This window comes from Diospyros lotus, chromosome 14 (genome assembly GCF_014633365.1).
Source record: "Diospyros lotus cultivar Yz01 chromosome 14, ASM1463336v1, whole genome shotgun sequence".
NCBI lineage: Eukaryota > Viridiplantae > Streptophyta > Magnoliopsida > Ericales > Ebenaceae > Diospyros > Diospyros lotus.
This window is the reverse complement of record NC_068351.1, coordinates 18010992-18035439: the sequence shown is the minus strand read 5'-3', so window position 1 is coordinate 18035439 and position 24448 is coordinate 18010992. Positions and strand designations below refer to the sequence as shown.

Below are 24448 nucleotides of genomic sequence, written 5' to 3'. Positions count from 1 at the left end.
TTAATATATATATATATATATATAAATTACATTGTATGACACTTTGGTTGATTAGCCCTTCATGTGATTGACCAAATCAATTATTTTCTTTAAAAGATAATTGTTAGATGTCTTTGATCAACTAAAATAAGACGAGAAAATACATTTATTTTTAGTTATTTCAATTTGTTCTAGACTTCAAATAATTTTAATTTTTTGAGATAGACATTTAAAAACATTTAAATTTGGAAAACTTACTTAATTAATGAAACTTTAAAAATATTTTTTTTTTGTTAGCATAACAAATTATTAATAGAGATTAACAATTTGGAATGCACTTTGTATACATAAAAAAATAGAAACCAAAAATTGAAATAATATTTCATGATTTTTTTTTTGCATTTTATTAGACGATTTAAAATGTTTAATAAAAAATTATATTATGTATTTTTTTTATTTATCTGGGGTGTTCGACTTCGTCCGACTAATTTCTAGGGGTGCGTGACTTTTCCCCTGATGCACTCTTGGGTAAGTCTAGATGCGAAAACAATTTATACACATTCAGAGTTAGACTTTCGGTATAGTCCATACGAAATTTATCTTTCAATTTTATTACTATTTTTTAATTAAATATTAAATTCTAACAATAATTCTGTATTTTAAATTATCTCTATATTATATATTATTAGTCATGAAAGGGCGCATTTGGTGGACTGCTGGAATTTGAGATAATGAAGAAAATGTATTTAATCGGTCATCAAAAGTTAGGTTAATAAAGAATGGGATGAAAATGAATAAAAAATACAAAAAAAAAATAAAAACTCAGATGCTGTAAAAAACTAAAAAGTAAAAACCCTCTTGTCGGTTGGGAAAAAGAAAAAAAGAAAAGAAAATGGTGTAAAATGAAACGGCCGTATGATTGATCCTACTGATCTCGTGGTTTGATCCTGACCGTCCAAAGATTCATTACGAACTGTGAGAGAGGCTCATCGCGCGATCAAATTAATCCCTCAATTTTGTTTTTCTTCTTGCCCTTCGTTTCCTGATTTTGGGCTGTTACAAAAACACTCAACCTCCTCTCTCTCTCTCTCTCCCTCTCTCTCTCTCTTGATCTCGGCCGCTGCGTGTTTCTTCCGTCCGCTCGGGCAGCAATTCAAGCGAGAATCATTGTGCTCTACTGGTTCATACAAGGAGATCACACCTGGATCTCAGTGGTGGATCAACTCCTTCTCTGATTCCATCACCGGAGGCTCGTTTCGTCTCCCAAAATGGTTAGTTCGTCTCCGTTTCTTGTTATTTGAACTTTTTTCAAATTTTGCTATGCTTTAGATCTGGCGCTGTTATGCCATTATTCGATCTCGTTATCTCTGCGCTAGTGCGAGTGCGAGTGCGTGAATTTCCTGCTGTTGTGTTTTTATTGTATCTATTTTGAATGCTTTACTTGAAGTTAGTTGAAGATTTTAATTCATTTGAGGATCCAGCTTAGAACATGTACTGACTAATTCGTTTGTTTATTTGGATACTATTGCTGTGCTTCAGCCTCTCAGACTGGAAATCAAGGTAAAATTATTCGTGTTAGACATTTGATTTCGGTTGTTATTAGATCTTTGTTCTCTGTGCATAATCTTTAGAATTTCGTGATGACAATTATTGTTTTGATCAGAGAAAACTTGCTCAAAGATCAGAAAGAGTGAAGTCTGTCGATCTGCATCCAACAGAGCCATGGTGATAACAACTTTTTTTGTTCGATTGATATTGCTTTGTATTTTAATTGAAAATGTACCTATATGTTTTTTCTTCTAATTGCCAAGAAAGAAATCATGAACCATGTACTTGTATCTTAAGTGAATACCTTTTCTGAGCATCTAAGTATCATTATCTTTATTTAAGTATGCTGTGTCTTCGGCCGTGGGGAAGTTCATCTTTTTGAAAGCCTTTTCTTTTTTTATTTCCTTTGGATGCATGATACATGATGCTTTTATTACAGGATTCTGGCTAGTTTGTATTCTGGGACTGTTTGCATATGGAACTACCAGTCTCAGGTATGTGACAGCTTTACGCCGTTATGGAAGCTTTTGCTACCATCTGACTGAATTGTGAAAAGCCTTCTTATCCTCATAATGCTATTTTTCTTCTATCTTGTGGTTTATGTTTATCTATTCTTGATATATTTCATTTATAGATGCGTGAGTTTACGTTCTTTTTCTATTTTAATCTTATTCTCCTATTGTGTCTGACACTGATATTCATCAAAAATGTCTAAATTTGTGTGTTGGATTCTCATCCAAATGTGTCTTATTATATTTTTATTTTTGCTACCACCTTTGCTTTCCAAACACTTGAGGGGCGCCCTTGTTGGTGGGGTCAGGTGAGATGTGTTCCATCACTTCAACAAGTTAGAACTACATTATAAGTTTGAAAAAATAAGTGGACTATCAATTATGGAATGAGATTATGTAAATTTACATTTATTAATCCTCCCTCTCTTAAACTTTTGAACTTCATTTTGAGAATTTTGAATTCCCAAGATGTTTATGAATAAAGATTTCTAGGATATTTATCAAATTTTAATCACATTTGTCACAACCCTCCCTATGGGTGGTGTAACTGACCATGAACCCTAAGCCAAGACTTAAGATTCACAAAGCCTAAAATCCTTCCATATTTACATAATTGAAATAACAAAAAAAATTGAAAATTAAACTATCCCAAACTGAGTCCACTAATAATCCCCCATCCAAGTCCACATCTAGACCCCTATTCCTACTTACTTGGAAAATATGTTTGTTAGGGAGAGTGGTGAGCTTAAAACCCAATGAAGGTCATCTCACATAATAGATCAATACCAAAATAAAGAATTTCATACGTTTATAATAAAACAAAATTTCAATTCAAAGATTCACTAGCATTTCCCATGCAACAAGCATCATCAATGCAGTCAAATCACATGGTGTAGCTATAATTTTCCATGATGTATAAAACATCAATTAACCAAGGGAACCACAACAATATTCCATAATCAATTCAAGCCTCATTAAATATCTCAATGGCCAGTATACCCCTAGATCCAATCAATGTACAAGGGGACCCAGTAACTTCCTTAGGAACCACCCCAAGTACTCGGGACTTGGGAAAGCATGAACAAAATAATCACTTCATCTCCTCCTGTTGAGAAACTAAAATGGCACCGCATAGATAGCCAAATTTTAGTTGCTAGAGTAGCCCTTGGACTACTCCCAATTGTTCCATAACAATTTAAAAACAACATTCTAACTCCATTCAATATTATCTTCAAAATAATTTGATAAATCATCGTTCTCAATTTATTTTCAAATCATCAGTTCAAGAATATATACCACATAACGAAATTGAGAACATTCATTGTATCAAGATGATTTCCAACATGCATGAAATTTATTTGAAATCATACTTGTGAAAGAATAACGATCACCTAACCCCTTTGTAAAGAAAATCACAATTATTCAGTGATTTTGCTTCTCATTGATTCTCAAAGCTCAATGTTTAATGATTTAATCCTCCTCTAAGCTTGTATTGATAAGCCCCTTAGGTTTTATCCAAGTCCCATTTGGTTTTGGATTCAATTTCTCTTTTTCTTTCTAATTCTCCAATTAATCATAATCCTCTTCAAATCCTAACCAATTAGTAATAAGTTTTTCTTCCTATTTATCCTCAAAATTTGCATTATCAATCCTAATCCCTTTTCAACAAGGAATTAGTTTATCTCTAAATTTTAGATCAATAATTTTCTTCTTCTACAAGAAATGGATTTGTTTCCAATTCCTTAATAATTAAATTAGTCCTAATCCTAATCCTAATCCTTATCCTTCTCAAATCATATTAAGATAATATCCATATATGCTTCTAATTTATTTTTCAATTATCCCTTAGAGTCACTCCTTTTCCTTTTCAAATTCTCTTCCAATAATACATATATATATATTGTTGAAGGAAATAAATACGAAAGTTCTTGCTGTTGTGTTGAAGGGAGATAGGGTGATAAGAAGAGGTTTGAAAGATTTGAAAATTAAAGCAAGCTGAGACGATAAAGAAGGGATAAGAAGTTAGAGATAAAGTAGCTCCATATAAATAGGATAGGATTATTTAAGTTCAAATCCTATCTTATCTTCTATCTTATCTGTTGTATTCTATTTGAATTTGTTTTTTGTATTTTTGTATTCTAGGAGAAAGCTAAGGCCTGCTCATGTATAAATACCACCTCTGTATGTTCAATCCAAGCTGAGAAAGCAGTTCATTTGTTCATCTCCAATTGTCCCTAAAGTATTCCTACTTAGGTTCTTTCATTTTGTTTATATATATATATATAATTATGATTTTTCCTTATTTATCCCAACTTAATCAAGTTTAATTCAAAATTCCAACCCCATTTAAATCCCCCCACAACTATGATAACCCCCCTTATTCCAATCTCTATTTAGAATCTAAATTCAATTCCAATCTGCAATGGCTTTAGAAATCCTATTTCCTCATGGATTTTTGTTTTCCCTCTTATTAGTCTCTTTCTAAAAATTTGGCCTTGGGTGTTACAACTTTTATTTCTAATTATATAATATGGGTTATTTAATATATACACAAGATATGTATTTAATACTTGAAATGTCTTTTGTCATGTTTTGTTCTAGCTTTTTAGGTTTTCAAAATTACTGTGTACGTCTGTTTGTATCCGTTGTGTCTGACATTAGTGTCATACTTCTTGTTGGAGAGATAAAAGAGGAAGAATTCAAGCTACACACGAGAAGATGAAGAAGAGAAGATGGTAAAGATAAAGATGTGAAAAGATGAAGAAGAATTCAAGTTAGAAGGATAAGGATGTTCCTTAAAATCAGATAAGGAAATCCTGAATTTAACCTAATCCTAATCTAAAAATATGTTGTTGTAATCTAGTCCTAAATTGTAGGAGTTTTCTTAGGAGTTTTTGTGTATATATTTACATCCCACGGATTAATGAAATCATGGAAGTTCATTCCTCTCATTAAACTTCCAACAAAGTTTATTTTTCACTTCTTAGCGAGATGCACTTAAATGATCCACGTTTGTAAGATTGAAAAGTGTAGTTTCACAAACTTTTCTGGCTTGTGTTCTTTATTCTGCAATTAAGTGATGGTCCTAAGATATTCAGGTTAGTTTAATCACCTTCTTTTGTTTATTGTTTTTATACCATAAGTTCTTTTTTCCAACTATGCATGGCAACACTGATATGATTCAGTGGAAGAAAACAGCTATACTAGTAAATAATACCAAAGGAGAATTGAAGCGGAATGGATCCTTCTATCAACTGTTGGGCATAAGGAATCATTTACAGCATGAATAAAAATGATAGAATACCTATTAGCTATTACAGACTTAAGGCAATCCTTTTTCTTTGAATTGCACTGAGGACATATCTGGACATATATATGGTAACTAAGAGTATATAGTGGAACCTTTTATGAGAAAACCTGAGATATACTTACAAAGAAATATCATAAATAAACTCAACAAAAGAGTCTATATAGAAAGGGAGATCCTCCCTCATCCACAAAAAAAGATAACAAGGATGGCTCGCTCAAGCAATCTGTCTCTTCACAATCTCAAATGCTCCAGTGTTGAGGGCATATATTTTACTGATATATGGCATGACACTGAATTCTTTTACTAAACCAATTATGTAGTCTGCAGAGTAACTTGCTGATATAGCACATAGCAACTTGCTAATGAAGTAGGACATCCTTGTTGAATGTTTTATTTTGCTAACAGGATATATTTCTTAATACACATTTTATGGTTAATCTATTATCCTGTACTACACGCCTTGGTAGTTGGTATGCGAGAAGTGCCTTACTAATCAATGCAACAAAAAAAGAGCTGAAGTGTAATTTGACATGAATGCTAGAGGAATCACTCAATACTTGATCGTTGGTTCTTATATCTATCAACATTGAATTGGCTACACAAATAGCATTCATGTATGAAGTCATTGTTCTTGTGCTTTAGCATGATTATCGCTAATCCTTGCATGATTATATGAGATAAAAATAAAATTTAAGATCATGTTGCCCTGTGCAAAATTGCTCATCCTTTTTTAATGTGAGATGTGATTACAGCACATCCTTAATTGGTTGTCATTCCGTGTGCTCTTGCCTCCATATCACGACATATGATCTATTTTTCCTGTAATTTTTCTAGTTGATAACATATGCAATTGCAGTGAATACTCAATTACAACCTTTATTTGCGTACATATTTTTATTCATCGCAATGGGGAAGTTTTTATTTGTTGTGACAACAATTGAGGTTCAAGGAACATGGGCTGCATCCATTGTCTTCACTTTTCATAAAAGTAATGCTTGGGTACAATTGTAAGGATACTTATTAATTCACCCACTGAAAAAGGGCACACCCAATGCACAGGGCTCCTTGCTTTGCGACAGTTAGGAGAGGATTGTTTTTGCACACAACCTTATTCTTACTTGCAAAAAGGCTATTTACATGACTTAAACTTGTGACCTTTCAATCAAAAAGGACCAACCATTGTTGCTATCAGGGCTCACCCTCTAATCACTCACCGACATGTATTTATTGGAATTTGGCAGTTCTGGGTTATTTCATTGTGCGAGGTTCAAGGAATATGGGCAACTTTCTGTGCCTTCATCTTTAATAAAATTGGTACCTGGGCACAGTTTAAGATCACATGTTAATTCTCCTCTGTGCATACTTTCTTAATAATAATCTCCACCCTTTTTTGCTTCTAAAGACAAACATATGGACTGGGAATGACCAATACGGTATATAACAAATGGATTGTGTACACTTTGTCTAAAACAAGGGTGACTAGGATGAAAGGATGTTGGTAATTTAAAATTTCCTTTAAATTTAGGATTATTTATTTTTTCTTCCGAACTCCTTTCCTCAAAGAAAATGCAGTGAATGATAAGATGAGGCTGGAGAGCCATGCCCATGCTATTGCAGGGGATGGTTTTTTATTTCCCTAGGAAGCAGAAACATACTTGGAAACTTTCATTCATTCTCAGACCAAGTTTTGAAGTTTGCCAGACATCTTTACTGAAATAAATGAATATTTCCTGTCATTAACTAGATATTCTTCTCAAGAAAATACTGAGCAGGCTGGCTTTCCCTCAATTATTTATAATTTGGCTGTTTCTCACAGTAATTCTTTTGCAAATACAGTTGGTCATATTTTATGGTTAATTAACTTTTCCAGAGGTTGCATGCCAACTACCAGGTCTTGCAAATGAAGCCAACCTTGATTGGAGCTCTCAGATAGTGAAAAACTTAAACTAATTGTATTTGACTTGTATGTTGCACAATATCCGAGACATCTCTGGTCCTTGCATAAATGTGAACATGACAAGGGCTTGTTTCACATGTTCTATGGTATTGAATGCCCTAAGGGGTGACTGTTCTCTCGTAGACCAAATTATAACTTGCCCCCTGCAGTTATTTGGTCCTCTTCTTGTCTTATTACAGATTATATCTTTGATGATTATAAATGTTTGGGAGAATAATGAAGCAAGACTCCACCCAACAGCCCTCAATGGGAAGAAATTATAAAGTGGCCATGAGTGTTTATTTATCCTTGTAGTGATGTCATAAATATTTGATGCTAACTTGCAATCTTTTTCAATATCACAGACTATGGTGACATCTTTTGAGGTCACTGAATTACCAGGTGTGCGATCAATATCTTATATCATCTATTGTTTTGTCAGCAGGTATATTTTATGGCATGTTCTTGTTTGATTTTATGTGCTCTGATATCTACTCCGTGGGATTGCAGTTAGGTCTGCAAAGTTCATTGCACGAAAGCAATGGGTTGTTGCTGGTGCTGATGACATGTTTATTCGTGTATACAATTACAATACAATGGATAAGATAAAAGTATTTGAGGCGCACACAGATTATATTAGGTGTGTGGCTGTTCATCCCAACCTTCCATATGTGCTGTCATCATCTGATGACATGCTTATAAAGCTTTGGGATTGGGACAAGGGCTGGGTGTGTACTCAGATTTTTGAGGGTCATTCTCATTACGTCATGCAAGTTACATTTAATCCGAAGGATACCAACACATTTGCTAGTGCTTCTCTTGATCGCACTATAAAGGTATGCATCAAAATGTCTTCTTTTGACATGCTAATTGTTTGCCTTTTGTTTGATTCTATATAAATGACAATCATGCTTTGCCATTTTGTTTTTTATCATTTTCCCTTTTCCAATTCAGATATGGAATCTTGGCTCCCCTGACCCAAATTTTACATTAGATGCCCACTTGAAAGGGGTAAACTGTGTTGATTACTTCACAGGTGGTGATAAGCCTTTCCTGATAACTGGTTCTGATGATCACACTGCAAAGGTTTCCTTCCCATTTCCTTTCTCATCTTCCTTGTTAGGTTTGGTTGCTTGTAGAGTGGAATTTCTTATGACTATATCCTGTGAAACAGGTTTGGGACTACCAAACCAGAAGTTGTGTCCAGACACTAGAAGGCCACACCCACAATGTTTCAGCTGTATGTTTTCACCCTGAGCTTCCTATTATAATTACTGGTTCTGAGGATGGAACTGTTCGTATATGGCATGCTACCACTTATCGGTAAGTTTTGTTGTTCAACTATGACCATCAAAAGATTTTATGACTTAGACTTGCCCCAGCTCTGGCTTTTAGTTGACCACACACCATGGGAGCTCACTTTATGGCACATTAAGTAATTATATAAGTGTTATCTTCTCTTCATATCCCTTTCCATGGAGTTAGTCCACTCATGCCACATTTCAACTTTTCAGACCTGTTGGTTACTAATTAGTTTAGTTGACTTTTTAAACAGACCATGTAATTAGCACCTTGGTATCATGTGATTAGTAATACAATGTATTCATGGTATAATTTTTTTATTTACTAAAAAGATTCTGTCATTTTTAAATGCAATGTGGAGTCATTTTGAGGATCCTTGTCCAGCCCCACCCACTGACTTTTTTTTGTCTCTCAAATGGCCTATTTATTGTTAGTAACCATCTTCTTCAAATCTCATATTGTTCCCTTTCTTTTATGTTTATTGTCTTTCTTAAGTTTTAGTACTTATGGAAACTTGTTCTTGAATGTGGTAATTAACCCCATTCCCATTTTCTTGGCTTTATTTCATTGCTTTAACATATATAATGGTTTAATAAGTATAGATTTTCTTATAGCCTTGGCACTTATTCCTTCTCCAAAGGCTCTGTACCATTTATTCAGACATCCTTGTTTAGACTTTCTGGATCAGGTCTTGCAAGTCTCCACTGCTTTGCTCCTAATGTTAAAGGCATTGAGGTCATGTTGCTAATTTTGCAAACAAAATCTTGTTGGATTGTGTTTCAAGTTTCTAAAACTCATTTGGAAATTTTGAATTTTCTGATCTTGCTAGCACGAAATTGAATGTTACAAATTTCTGTGTAGCTTATAGTACAGATAAAATTTGAAAAGCATAGTGTTCAACTGGGTTGAATTTTTGGAAGTTCAAAAATTCACCAGATATTTAAGTAACATAGATGCCCAAGCTCTTTGTCTTATATTTATGTCTGTCTGAACTTCCCTTTTTTCTCATGAATTCTTTATTTTATTTTAACTTGGTGGCCATCTATTGTTAATTTTTTCACTATTAATATTTTGGAATTCTTGGTGGTCTTTCTAAAATTTCTACAACATTTGCAGCCTGGAGAACACATTGAATTACGGTCTTGAACGAGTTTGGGCCATTGGATATATGAAAGGTTCACGCCGGTGAGTCCCTTTTATTTCCTTGTTATTGAGGGGCAGGAGATGTGGGATGATCTCAATTTTGTAGGTTTAAATTTCTATGAAGATTTTCATCTTGAAGTAAACTTGTTTAGAGCTGTAATCGAATAGAGCCGAGCTGAGCTTGGCCTAGCTCAAGCTTGGCTCAGTCTATTTTTCTGGAGCTCTAGCTCGACTTGAGCTCGAAATCTTGTTCGAGCTCAGGCTCATTTTGTTCTTCATGAGCTTGAGCTTGGCTAGCTTAAAATTTGTTTAGATCCGTTTGCGAGCCAAGCTTGAGCTCGGCTTGTTAATCTTGTTCCCAAATTATACTCGAGCTCAGATCGTTAAAAGCTCGATTATTTTGTTCGGAAGCCGAGCTCGAGCTCAACTCGACAAAAGCTTGTTTATGAGCTTGAGTTTAAACTAATAATAAAATAAAACTTAAATTTAAATAACTTTTCATAGCATAACCATTAACCAAATTATGTAAAAAATACTACAAACATACCCAAATAAATAACAAGTAATTATGAAGTTACATTCCAAAACACTATAGAATATACTATAATAAATAGAAAGTAATATTGAAGGTTTTGCTCCGTAATTGAATCTACACCTACTATGGAATCTACACCTACTATGGTAAAGAAAATTGAATCATATCTTCCTTTTCCTATAAAGAAAAATAAAAATATTAAAATTATAAATTACATTTATTATAATAAATAAATAAATAAATAAAGAGAAGTACAAAAGTAAATAATATAGAACTTCCTTCTCTTTCTTTCTTCTTAATCCCATAAAAGGGGTCTATACTAATCACCAGCACACATCAACATTTGAACTGTATCTATGCCTAAAGATGCTCGGTGTGGTTCAATTACTCTACCACTAGCATTGAAAGCTGATTCTGAGGCCACAATTGTGATGGGAATGGATAAAGTATCACATGCCATTTTTGATAAAATACAAAATTTCAATTTGTTAATTCTACACCATTCTAAAGCATCAAACGGAGGATCTATATCTTCATTATACAAATGAACACTTTCCTCCAAATACACATCTAACTCCAACTTTGTTGTATGAATGGTGTCAACATTTCTTATAAAACTGTCAAACTGTGCTCGTCCTCTTGTTCGCCCTTTTCCAAATAAACTAGGTCTAGAAGTAGAATTATCCTTACTTTCAATTGGCATTTGCTTATCAATGTTGCTCATTTTATGAACCTCAACATACCCATCAAACAACTTGTACAAATTGGTTCGAACATCAATTATATGCTTTTGAGCATCATCAAATGGGTATATCACATCAAAAACAAACTCAATCAACTTCATTTTGTTCCTAGGGTCTAAAACAACTGCAATTGAAATTAACATATTGCTCTCACCCCAATACTTGTCAAATTGTCTCTTCATTTTTTCCGCCATTCTTTGCATAAAAAGGTCACAACTCTTAACTGCTTCATCCAATATTTTCTTAATATTCCAAAGTTCAGGGAGAAATAAGTTTGAGGTTGGATATTTAGACCTTGAAATTATATTAGTGATCATATCAAATTCTTCAAGAAATGAACATACAATTTTTGCCTTTTCCCAATCTTCCTCCGAAGTTAAATGATTGTAGCTACTATCTCTTAATTTATATCGAGGAAATACATCTTTGAATTCCAAAGCAACACTTAACATAGCATATGTCGCATTCCATCTCGTGCCACAATCAAGAATGAGTTTCCTTTTAGGCAAATTCAATTGTTTAGCAATATCACTAAATATTTGAAGACTAGAAGGAGAAATGCTAATATGCTTTACATTATCACGCACATTATAAATAATTTCTCCAATCTCAGATAAACCATATTGAACTAGAATATTCAATATGTGGACACATCTTACATGAAAAAAAGACCCATCAAGAGGAAGATTGTTACTATATTTCAAGTTATCTTTCAATAAAGACATAACAACATTATTATAAGAGGCATTATCAATCGTGACAGCTCACAATTTTTTGTCAATTCCCCAATCCACTAAACATTTTCGCTATTCATCACATATCACAACCCTAGTATCTGGAGGAAGAACATCAACAAAATTAAAAGTACGTTTTTGTAATCTCAAATTTGAATCCACAAAATGACCAGTCACAACCATGTATTGGATTTTTTGATCCGAAGTCCATATATCAGTAGTTATGCTAACCTAATTAACACTATCCAATAAAGTCTTTATCTGTTTTTTCTGAACTTCAAAACTACTGAAGCATTTTTTTCTCAAAGTTGCTCTACTGATCTTTTCCCAATTAGGGCTCACCGTTCTCATGAACAAATTATGTAATACCCCGAGAGTTCAGAGAATGGTAGTATATATCGAAGATAAGTAAGGAAGGAAATAACACCAGCTAGATACCTTTTGGGCTGAATGTAGGCAAAGAACTCCTAGGTTAAGCGTGCTTGAGCTGCGGAAGCTCAGGGATGGGTGACTTCTGGGAAGTTCGCATAAGTCTATTAGAGTAAGTTGTTCCGATCCTTCCTATCGGTCGATGCGGGATGCTACAGGTGGTATCAGAGCCAACCCGGGTCGTGTGTTAGGACCGTGTACTAGCCAAGGGCTGGGGGTACTGGACTGGGGATCGTGTACTAGCCCAAGGCTGGGGGAATTGGACCGGGGACACTGGATCGGGGAAAGCTGGGACCAGTTGTAAGGTCGCATGACGAGGACGTCATGTGTTCAAGGGGAGGGGGGTAGAATATAATACCCCGAGAGCCCAGAGAAGGGTAGTATATATCGAGGATAAGTAAGGAAGGAAATAACACCAGTTGGGTACTTTTTGGGCTGAATGTAGGCAAAGAACTCCTGGTTAAGCGTACTTGAGCAGGGGAAGCTTAGGGATGGGTGATCCTTGGGAAGTTCGCGTAAGCCCATCAGGGTAAGTAGTTTTGGTCCTTCCTATTGCTCGATGCGGAATGTTACAAATTGAACATTTCATATTCAGCAAAATTAAATGGCAATTCATGTATCAAAACCATCTGAGCAAAGTGTTCTCTAACCTTTGCAGATCGTATCTAAAGTTTTGGACTGTATTTACAGTTTCTAACTTAGCGGTTGTTATAACAATTGAAAGTTGTTTTTGTCCCTAAATAAAAAACACATCATAAACATTTAATTTATTCAACAAGCATAAATTTCTTTTATTTTAAAAATGTATCCAATTAAATGCATGTTTAATTAATAGCAAAAAGTAATAAAAAGAAGGGGAAAAAAAAACAAACCTTCATGACAATTTGTCGTGGAATGCAAACTTTCAAATGCCGGAGAAGATGTGTTGTGGCATCGGATTTAACAATGCCAAGTTGATGCTTACAGTGAATGCATTCAACTTTCTTACTTCCATCCGAATGTGTCACTTCTTTGAATTCAGACCAAGCTTTACAAGTTTTCTTTCTTTTCTTCTTTTCAAAAGGGTTATCATCTCCTTCATTTGCATTTTCTATTGAATTTTCATTTTGATTTTCTAATGCTACCTTTGCTTGAGCCATCAACAGGAAACATGGAGGACTCTTGAGCGGATTCCATCCCTTGTGACTTTCTATTCAACAATAAAAAATCAAAGTGTGTTCAGTTTGATTATTGATTTTCAGTTTGAACAGTATAATTTTTAAATTATACCGTTGAATCTTTAGTTTGATTATTTGTGCTTGGAATGCAATTAGGTCACTCAAAAAATTCATATAAAAATAATAATAATGAAAATTGTGACCTCAGTTGAACACATTTTCAGTTGCTGAAAAATAAAGTGTTAAGAATCCTGTGAAATTATCACACAACCAAAAGCCACGGCAGTACCAACGATCCACAATCGAAATAGAATTGAAGAAATAAAAATGCTCACACAACATACACAATGAAAACAGAATCAAATAACACAACATGTACGTGCTCGGATCAAAAGATCCTACTCACGACAGAGGTTTCGCCCCTAGTCAATTCCACTATAACATGTACAACATATTTACAATAGATATACAAGATGAAAATAGAATCGACTTACTGAAACAAAAAGACGAATCAAACAAATAGAGTACAAAGCTCAATAATCGAGCAACCCAACACTCTCAATCTCACTAATCTCTCACCCAAACAATCACACTAACAAATGATTTACTTACAAAGATTAAACCGGAGATTCTTTGTGCCGAGTTCGTCTTCCCGATCGCCTTCTTCATTCTTCTTTCTGCTTTCTCTCTCTCACGAGTTTAGGGTTTATGTTCATGCGTGAAGAATATGACGCTTGAGATCTAAAAGATAGCTTATATACTTAGGACAAGGGACAACCTTGGAATTAACAGAAAGATAAACATTCACCTGGGCTTGTTGGGCTGCATACACCGGCTACCCAAACCCAGTTTATTTATTTTATACTTGACCCAATCAATTTTGAATCATATATTAACATAAAGAGTACAAAGCAAGAAATACAAGTAGAATGAATAAAAAATAAGACAACGTTTAAATTAGAATCAAACTAGTATTTTATTTTTACACAACAAAAAAGAAGAATACAAGCATATATACTAATACTGCATAACTTCAAGAACAATGAAATAAATTTCATATGCTATTATACATACATACACAATAAATGCAGTCTATGAATCACAAAAACGACTAAAAAATGTCTGCAGAGCATCTTCTCAAATGTCTTCTCTTATTAATTAATTTCTTAATAATGTATATAACAATTATGCATAAAATATTATATAAAAATTAATTACACAATAATATCATTTTTCATAATATTAATTGTGTATATATTATCAAAATAAAATGTTACATTAAATTTTAACATATAATGTTTTTACTTAAAATCTTTTAAATAATTATTTTTTATAATTTTTATATTAAAAATTATATTTATAAAAAAACTCTGATTTTTTAAAATTTATAGTTAACCCTTATATTTTTAAAATTTCAATTTATCCCACGTTTTCATTTCTAACTTTTTTAAAAAAAAAATGTTGTTTCTACGTTTCCATTTTTTATTAGAAACATTTTTCGTTTTCGGAAACGGAAAAATGGAAATGTAGAAACGACATTTTTTTTTAAAAAGTCAGAAACGGAAATGTGGGATAAATTGTACTTTTTAAAAATATAAGGGGTAACTATGAATTTTAAAAAAATGAGAGTTTTTTTATAAATATAATTTTAATATAAAAATTATAAAAAATAATTATTTAAAATATTTTTAGTAAAAACATTATATGTTAAAAGTTAATGTAACATTTTATTTTGATAATATATATACAATTAATATTATGAATAATGATATTATTGTGTAATTAATTTTTATATAATATTTTATGCATAATTGTTATATATATTATTAAGAAATTAATTAATAAGAGAAGTCATTTGAGAAAATGGCTTTGCAGACATCTTTAAGTCGTTTTCGTGATTCATAGATTGTATGTATGCACAATAGCATATGAAATTTATTTCATTGTTCTTGAAGTTATGTAGTATTAGTATATATGCTTGTATTCTTCTTTTCAGTTGTGTAAAAATAAAATACTAGTTTGATTCTAATTTAAACGTTGCCTTGTTTTTTTATTCTTTTTGCTTTGTATTTCTTGCTTTGCATTCTTTATGTTGATATATGATTCAAAATTGATTGGGTCAAGTATAAAATAAATAAATTGGGTTTGGGTAACGAGTGTATGTAGCCCAACAAGCCTAGCCCGTGAATGTTTATCTTTCTGTTAATTCCAAGGTTGTCCCTTGCCCTAAGTATATAAGCTATCTTTTAGATCTCAAGCGTCATATTCTTCACACACAAACAGAAACCCTAAACTCGCGAGAGAGAGAGCAGAAAGAAGAATGAAGAAGGCGATCAGGAAGACGAACTCGACGTAAGGAATCTCCAATTTAATCTCTGTAAGTAAATCATTTGTTAGTGTGATTGTTTGGGTGAGAGATTGGTGATATTGAGAGTGCTTGGTTATTGAACTTTGTACTTTGTTTGTTTGATTCATCTTCTTGTTTCGGTAAGTCGGTTCTGTTTTCGTCTTGTAAATATGTTGTACATATTATAGTAGATTGACTAGGGGCGAAACCTTTGCCGTGAGTAGGATCTTTTGATCCGAACACGTACATGCTGTGTTCTTTGATTCTGTTTTCGTTGTGTGAGTATTTTCATTTCTTCGATTGTGGATCGTTGGTACTGCCGTGGCTTTTGGTTGTTTGATTATTTCATAGGATTCTTAACACTTTATTTTTCAACAACTGAAAATGTGTTTAGCTCAGGTCACAATTTTCATTATTATTATTTTTATTTGAATTTTTTGAGTTTCCTAATTGCATTCCAAGCACAAATAATCAAACTAAAGATTCAACAATATAATTTGAAAATTATATCGTTCAAACTGAACATACTTTGATTTTTTTTATTGTTGAATAGAATGTCACAAGGGATGGAATCCACTCAAGAGTCCTCCATGTTGATGGCTTGAGCAAGGTAGCATTAGAAAATCAAAATGAAAATTTAACAAAAAATGCAGATGAAAGGGGATTATAACCCTTTTGAAAAAAAGAAAAGAAATAAAACTTCTAAAGCTTGGTTTGAATTCAAAGAAGTGACACATCTGAATGGAAGTAAGAAAGTTGAATGCATTCACTGCAAGCATCAACTTGGCATTGTTAAATCCGATGCCACAACACATCTTCTTCAGCATTTGAAAGTTTGCATTCCATGACAAATTGTCATGAAGGTTTGTTTTTTTTCCCCTTTTTTTTATTACTTTTTGCTATTAATTAAACATGAATTTAATTGGATACATTTTTAAAATAAAAGAAATTTATGCTTGTTGAATAAATTAAATGTTTATGATGTATTTTTTTATTTAGGGACAAAAACAACTTTCAATTGCTATGACAACCGCTAAGTTAGAAACTGTAAATGCAGTTCAAAACTTTAGATACGATCATGCGAAAGTTAGAGAACACTTTGCTCACATGGTTTTGATACATGAATTGCCATTTAATTTTGCTGAATATGAAATGTTCAATTTGTTCATGAGAACGATGAGCCCTAATTGGGAAAAGATCAGTAGAGCAACTTTGAGAAAAGATTGCTGTAGTTATGAAGTTTAGAAAAAACAGATAAAGATTGGATACTATTAATTGGGTTAGCATAACTACTGATATATGGGATTCGGATTAGAAAATCCAATACATGGTTGTGACTGGTCATTTCGTGGATTCAGATTTAAGATTGTTAAAACGTACTTTTAATTTTGTTGATGTTCCTCCGCTACATATTGGGGTTGTGATATGTGATGAATTGCAAAAATGTTTAGTAGAGTGGGGAATTAACAACAAATTGTGGACTGTCACTGTTGATAATGCCTCTTATAAGGATGTTGTGTCTTTATTGAAAGATAACTTGAAATATAGTAACAATCTTCCTCTTGATGGGTGTTTTTTTTATGTAAATTGTGCGCACATATTGAATATTCTAATTCAATATGGTTTATCTGAGATTGGAGAAATTATTCATAATGTGCGTGAGAGTATAAAGCATATTAGCATTTCTCCTTCTCGTCTTCAAATATGTAGTGATATTGCTAAACAATTGAATTTGCCTAAAAGGAAACTCATTCTTGATTGTGGCACGAGATGGAATGCTACATATGTTTTTTTAAGTGTTGCTTTGGTATTTAAAGATGTATTTCCTCGATATAAATTAAGAGATAGTAGCTACAATCATTTACCTTTGGAGGAAGATTGGGAAAAGGGCAAAAATTGTATGTTCATTTCTTGAAGAATTTGATGTGGTCACTAATATTATTTCAGGGTCTGAATATCTAACCTCAAATTTATTTCTCCCTGAACTTTGGAATATTAAGAAAATATTGGATGAAGCAATTAAGAGTTGTGACCTTTTTATGCGAAGAATGGCAGAAAAAAAGAAGAGAAAATTTGACATGTATTGGGGTGAGAGCAATATGCTAATTTCAATTACATATGTTTTAGACCTTAGGAACAAAATGAAGTTGATTTGAGTTTGCTTTTGATGTGATATACACATTTGATGATGCTCAAAAGCATATAATTGATGTCCGAACCAATTTGTACAAGTTGTTTGATGGGTATTTTGAGGTTCATAAAATGAGCAACATCGATAAGCAAATGCCAATTGAAGGTAAAGATGATTCTACTTCTAGACCTAGTTTATTTGAAAAAAGGCGAACAAGAGGACGAGTACAATTTTATAAGAAATGTTGGCACCATTCATACAACAAAGTCGGAGTTAGATGTGTATTTGGAGGAAAGTGTTCATTTGTATAATGAAGATATAGATCCTCCGTTTGATGCTTTAGAATGGTGGAGAACCAACAAACTGAAATTTTGTATTTTGTCAAAAATGGCATTTGATATTTTATCCATTCCCATCACAACTATGGCCTCAGAATCAGCTTTAGTGCTGATGGTAGAGTAATTGAACCACACCAAACATCTTTGGGCACAAATACAGTTCAAATGTTGATGTGTGCTGGTGATTGGTATAAAGCCTTTTATGGGATTAAGAAGAAAGAAAGAGAAGTAAGTTCTATATTCTTTATTTTTGTGTGCTTCTCTTTATTTATTTATTCATTATAATAAATGTAATTTATAATTTTAATATTTTTATTTTTCTTTGTAGGAAAAGGAAGATATGATTCAATTTTCATTACCATAGTGGATGTAGATTCAACTACGGAGCAAAACCTTCAGTATTACTTGTTATTTATTATAGTATATTCTATAGTGTTTTGGACTGTAACTTGAGAATTACTCGTTATTTATTTGGGTATGTTTTGTAATATTTTGAACTGTAACTTCAAAATTACTTGTTATTTATTTGGGTATGTTTGTTGTATTTTTTACATAATTTGGTTAATGGTTATGTTATGAAAAGTTATTTAAATTTGAGTTTTACTTTATTATTAGTTTAAACTTGAGCTCATAAACGAGCTTTTGTTGAGTCAAGCTCGAGCTCGGCTTTCGAACAAAATAATCGAGCTTTTAATGATCTGAGCTCGAGTATAATTTGGGAACAAGATTAACAAGCCGAGCTCGAGCTTGGCTCGCGAACAGATCTAAACGAATTTTAAGCGAGCTGAGCTCGAGCTCATGAAGAACAAATTGAACCTGAGCTCGAACAAGATTTTGAGCTCAAGTTGAGCTCGAGCTCCAGAAAAATAGACCGAGCCAAGCCTGAGCTATGCCAAGCTCGGCTTGGCTCGACTCGATTACAGCTTTAAGAATATAACAATTTAAAGGGAATAACAGAGAAATAGTTCTAACCTACTGTCTGTAGTTGTCCTTGGGTGTGTTCAACTCTTCTTTGATTGCAACTCTACTTTTTTCTGTGGCTATTATATTTTCTGGACAGGGTGGTTATTGGTTATGATGAAGGAACCATTATGGTAAAAATTGGTCGAGAAGTACCTGTAGCTAGCATGGACAACAGCGGGAAAATCATATGGGCTAAGCATAATGAAATCCAGACTGTAAACATTAAGAGTGTTGGAGCAGATTATGAGGTCTGATTCAATTGCATTCTTGTACTAAATGTCTAAAACACTATAGTATCTAATCTTTTTGCTTAGGTGATCTTTAAATTCACTGTTCCCTTTAGGTTACCGATGGAGAAAGATTACCGTTGGCAGTGAAAGAATTGGGGAACTGTGATCTTTACCCACAGGTGACTTGGCATTATTTATTATATGTACTAGATATGTCCTAATGACTCGTGATGATTGGGCTCTTCTTTGAACACGGACGCGTAAGCTTGAGACACCTTTCCTAAACTCCTGCTAGTTCATTTTTGCAGTAAAATATTAGTCAGTCAAATTTGTATAGTAGAATTACTTTTTTAAAGTTCTTTAAGTTCTAGAAATAAGAGTTAACTACTCTTGTGCTTTAGAATTTAGATGTTTTGACTTTTGATTGCTTAATATGCTTGGCCACCTGTTGTGTCTCATCCTCCAAATTGTCTAACCTCTAAATACCTTTTTGTGCCTGAGGCAGGACTGCAGACATTTGTCTCTCCTGGACCTCACAGTGGCATGCCTCATGCATTAGGCTGTTCCCTTTTTATTAGTGTCCTTATTATTCCCCCTATTATGCTGGTCTCCTATCATTTATCATTTATCATGTATCTTGTTTATATAAAACTCCTAATATTAATGCCTATGATTTGTTCTAAAACAATTAAAAAGAATACCAGTTGCATACTTAATTTGCATGATCTTGCCATGGTTTTCACTTACATTAATCTTTTTTTCCCCAGAGCTTAAAGCATAACCCGAATGGAAGGTTTGTTGTTGTTTGCGGAGATGGTGAGTACATCATATATACAGCTCTGGCATGGAGAAATAGGTCATTTGGTTCAGCATTGGAATTTGTTTGGTCATCTGATGGTGAATATGCTGTTAGAGAAAGTACCTCAAGGATCAAAATTTTCAGTAAGAATTTCCAGGTTTGTAGTTTCAATTGGTGTGTTCATACCATTTTAAAGTTGCAATGATGTAAATATAGAGTTCATTAGTTCATTGGGTTTGTTGTTTTGAGATCACTTGCCTTTCATTTAATCATGCCTTCCTCTATTTCTTGTTGCTCTTGGAAAGATCATGTGCTTGCTGGAACCTTGCACTAAGGATATGAACTGTCACTTGTTAGCTTAATTCGTTTGTCTCTGGGTTATTGGATAAAATATAATAAAGCTGTTATCTTCCAGGAAAAGAGAAGCATCCGCCCTACATTTTCTGCCGAGCATATATTTGGGGGAACTTTACTAGCTATGTGTTCAAATGATTTTATTTGCTTTTATGATTGGGCTGAATGCAGGCTGATTAGGCGGATTGATGTTAATGTCAAAGTAAGTAGTAGTATATGCCTCTTATTTCCTATCCAATATAATGTTAGAATGCAGAAAATACTCATTTATTTTGTTTTCCATTTGTTTAATCATTTTTTAGAACCTGTACTGGGCTGATAGTGGTGATTTAGTGGCAATAACCAGTGACACATCATTTTATATACTAAAGTATAATGTAAGGACTTCTATCTGTCTCTTAATATTTTGAAAAGAATAGCTCCTCTTCATAACTTTAGCTGGTTTTGCTGTGATTCTCTGTCAATTCATGGAGTTTGTATTCTCAACTGTGCAGAGGGATGTAGTTTCTTCGCATTTAGATAGTGGAAGACAAGTAGATGAACAAGGTGTTGAGGATGCTTTTGAGCTTCTTTATGAAATAAATGAACGAGCCAGGACTGGCATATGGGTTGGGGATTGTTTTATTTATAATAACTCTTCCTGGAGACTTAATTACTGTGTTGGGGGTGAGGTATGCTATATATTTCAGACTTGTAAATGCAACTATGTTCAAATATAATTGATTTTACAATAGTCAGGAAATGATTTCATGCTCAATATGATGTCTCCAGGTTACCACAATGTTTCATTTGGATCGGCCAATGTACTTGTTGGGATATTTAGCAAATCAGAGTAGAGTGTATCTAATTGACAAAGAGTTCAAGTAAGTGAGCTTTTAGATTTGTACTCTTGGAGGTAGCAACTGATGTAATTGTCATTATTAACGCTTAGTCATTTTATTTTTTTCTTTTAGTGTTATGGGGTATACCTTACTCCTTAGCTTGATAGAGTACAAGACTCTCGTGATGCGTGGTGACCTGGAACGAGCCAATGAAATATTGCCTTCAATTTCTAATGAGCACCACAATAGGTATGTTTTACCTTTGGTTAAACATGATACAATATTGCCTTTAGCTATTTGAAAATTAAGCATTTTTTGACTTTTTTTTCCGGAAAATCACTGCTAATATACAAGTTCCAATGGCAAATTTGACCTTCTAGTGTTGCTCATTTCTTGGAATCACGGGGAATGATAGAGGATGCATTGGAAGTGGCAACAGATCCTGACTACAAGTTTGAGCTAGCCATACAATTGGGTAAACTAGAAGTTGCAAAGGTATACACCATTGAATATGCTTAATCTAAGAGTCATTATAGTGATCATTGTCTAGAACATTCTGTTTTAGTTGATTTTGGAGAATTATATATTGTTAACATCATGCAACATCCTGATTACAGTTCAATTTGTTTTTACAGGAAATTGCTGCAGCAGCACAGAGTGAATCCAAATGGAAGCAGCTGGGTGAATTAGCGATGTCCACTGGAATGGTAATCTTGTCACCTTAAAAGGACTTTATGGGCCTGTTCATTTGTGGAAAACTGCCTTGTTTTCTAACATCTTTCATAGAAAACAATAAGTTATATTCAAAAGATAAAATTTTCCAAATAGTAAATGGAAAACTCTCTTTTCCTGTATTTCAAATTTGTATTATCTGTTGGAAAACATCCTTAGGATGCTCTTACTATTTTCTTCACAAAAGGTAGTATTTCCCGTGTTTTCCAGTCAATCAATTTAATGAATTTAGTTGACATATATACCGTTCATCTCCAATCTTCTCATTGTTGAAATTCATCATGAGTTGCACTTTCTTTTCGAATAACACCCATGAACTACTGTGAAGATAAGAAATGAATTTTCTGTTTTCAACAATTGAACAATTTCTTCAAATTTTTGTGGAAAAGGAAAACTGGTGATGAATATGAAAACTAGAGATGGAAAACTAAAAGAGATTTTCTACAAACTCTCAAAAATGGAGATGAAGATGAAAACTAGAGATGGAAAACAAAAATAGTTTCTGTGACAAGATGGGCCCTACTATGTCTGAGTTCGTTTTAACTATGAAAGCCTCTAATAATAGATTTGTTCATATTGGAAAACTATATGTTGTCTGTGAGAAGTTAGAGGTAAAACTCTAACCTGAAAAGCCAGCTTAACAGGTAGAGGGATCCTCCTCCTTATATATAGCCTAGGTTTCCTTTGCTGAGGCGATGTGGGATTCTCACACTCCCCCCCACGCCGAAGCTTCTCCAGTAACTGGTACATGCCCAGGTGATCGGGCAGGGTACTGGTCTATGACCACGACCGAGGGTAGTCTCCCAGCCAAGGGTTGGCTCTGATACTATGTGAGAAGTTAGAGATAGAACTCCAACCTGAAAAGCCAACTTAATAGGTGGAGAGATCCTTCTCCTTGTATATAACCTAGGTTTCCTTTGCTGAGGTGATGTGGGATTCTCACATTGTCAATAATGTGATGATCCATGACCATGTAACTTATGTTGTATTCCTACCTCTCCAATTTTCCTCTTATTGCAATTTCTGTTGTTATCTAGAACTGTTTGCAATTTTTCTCTTATTGTGTTGAAAACTCTATCATGAGCAGTAAAGTTTAGTCCTTCACTTACATCTTTCTTCCATGGTTTATAAAGATGGGTAACTGAACTTCTTGAAATGGTTCTTGGTATGGAAAATCAGATGATTAAGTAGGTATTTATTCTCTTTCTGTTTCCCGTGTATATTTTTAGTCCTGTGGATGGTGTTCCTGCCAACAATATGTTTTTGTCCTTTCACTTTCTGTCCTTCCTTTTCTATGGTTGAACCTGAAGGTGGACTTTCCTTTTTGTCTCTCCTCCATGCAATTTGTAGATGGTATTTTGATTTTTGTAGCATTATCTTCTAGTTCTCTATACTTTTGTATAGGGTCTGCAACCCTTCACAATGTTTTTTCATTAGTTTATACTGGATTGTTTATCAAAATGAAAAAGAAAAACAAATTGTTCCTTCACTTCATTATTTCTCTTAAAGTGCCTTTGTTTCGCTGTATTGCAGTTGGAGATGGCAGAAGATTGTTTAAAAAATGCAATGGACTTGAGTGGTTTATTGCTACTTTACTCTTCTTTAGGAGATGCAGAAGGGGTATCAAAGCTTGCATCTCTTGCCAAAGAGCATGGAAAAAACAATGTCGCTTTCCTGTGTCTGTTCTTGTTGGGTAAAGTGGAAGAGTGCCTACAGCTTTTGGTTGACAGGTGTTTCTTCTTTTCAATTCTTTTATTACTGAAAAGAGATGTCATGGTTAGTACCTGTTTTGATTCTATTCTTATTGCAATCTTCTTGCAGCAATCGGATACCAGAGGCTGCTTTAATGGCACGTTCTTATCTTCCAAGCAACGTTCCAGAGATAGTTGAAATTTGGAAAAAGGACCTGCATAAGGTTACTTTTCATTCACCTGCCTTTGTGCCTATTATGATTTACTGAACTGCAAACATGGATCACCTGAATAATTAAGAAATAGAATAAAGTGGGCTTAAGTTAAACGTGCTGGAGATATCTGGTACCTTTCCTTTCTGATTAGGCTTTATTTTCTGTTGTGAGAAGTGCAAGGGATTGTTTGAAAACTTAACTATCATATGATGGTTCAAGGAAGGGTTCATGATGGTGAAGTCTGTAGGATTAATGCTTTTCTGTTTTCATGGTGTTTATGTTATCATGGCTAAGTAAATTCACTAGTCAGCCTTATCCAAGTTCATCAACAAACATTTTCAAAACACAAATGGAGTCAAGTCTGTCTTTCTTTCTCTGCATGCTGTTGTCTTGTGCAAGTACCTTCTTGTAAACATTAGGCTTAAACTTCATTACTGGAATCATGGAAAGCTGAAATATATTTTTTTTACTGGCCAACACTAGGTAGCATTGGAGAAAA

General features: G+C 33.6%; 1 protein-coding gene across 6 annotated transcripts in view; it reads left to right on the top strand.

Moving 5' to 3' along the window:
* The first annotated feature begins 1008 nt into the window (after positions 1–1008).
* Positions 1009–24448, top strand: part of LOC127790073 (coatomer subunit beta'-1-like) — a 28014-nt gene continuing 4574 nt past the window's right edge. For 4 of the 6 annotated variants that reach the window (XM_052319351.1, XM_052319349.1, XM_052319350.1 and 1 more), the window contains exons 1-21: positions 1009–1250; positions 1519–1539; positions 1643–1704; positions 1967–2021; positions 7651–7687; positions 7796–8121; positions 8240–8371; positions 8460–8608; positions 9704–9772; positions 19205–19355; positions 19451–19516; positions 20105–20293; positions 20552–20692; positions 20793–20867; positions 20985–21161; positions 21262–21353; positions 21444–21560; positions 21692–21806; positions 21947–22018; positions 23577–23773; positions 23865–23958. In XM_052319351.1, the coding sequence (XP_052175311.1) occupies positions 1248–1250; positions 1519–1539; positions 1643–1704; positions 1967–2021; positions 7651–7687; positions 7796–8121; positions 8240–8371; positions 8460–8608; positions 9704–9772; positions 19205–19355; positions 19451–19516; positions 20105–20293; positions 20552–20692; positions 20793–20867; positions 20985–21161; positions 21262–21353; positions 21444–21560; positions 21692–21806; positions 21947–22018; positions 23577–23773; positions 23865–23958 (2340 nt within the window). In that variant the 5' untranslated portion in view covers positions 1009–1247. The remainder of the gene's footprint in view (positions 1251–1518; positions 1540–1642; positions 1705–1966; positions 2022–7650; positions 7688–7795; positions 8122–8239; positions 8372–8459; positions 8609–9703; positions 9773–19204; positions 19356–19450; positions 19517–20104; positions 20294–20551; positions 20693–20792; positions 20868–20984; positions 21162–21261; positions 21354–21443; positions 21561–21691; positions 21807–21946; positions 22019–23576; positions 23774–23864; positions 23959–24448) is intronic. The other 2 variants (XR_008020726.1, XM_052319347.1) reach the window with 1 other exon arrangement.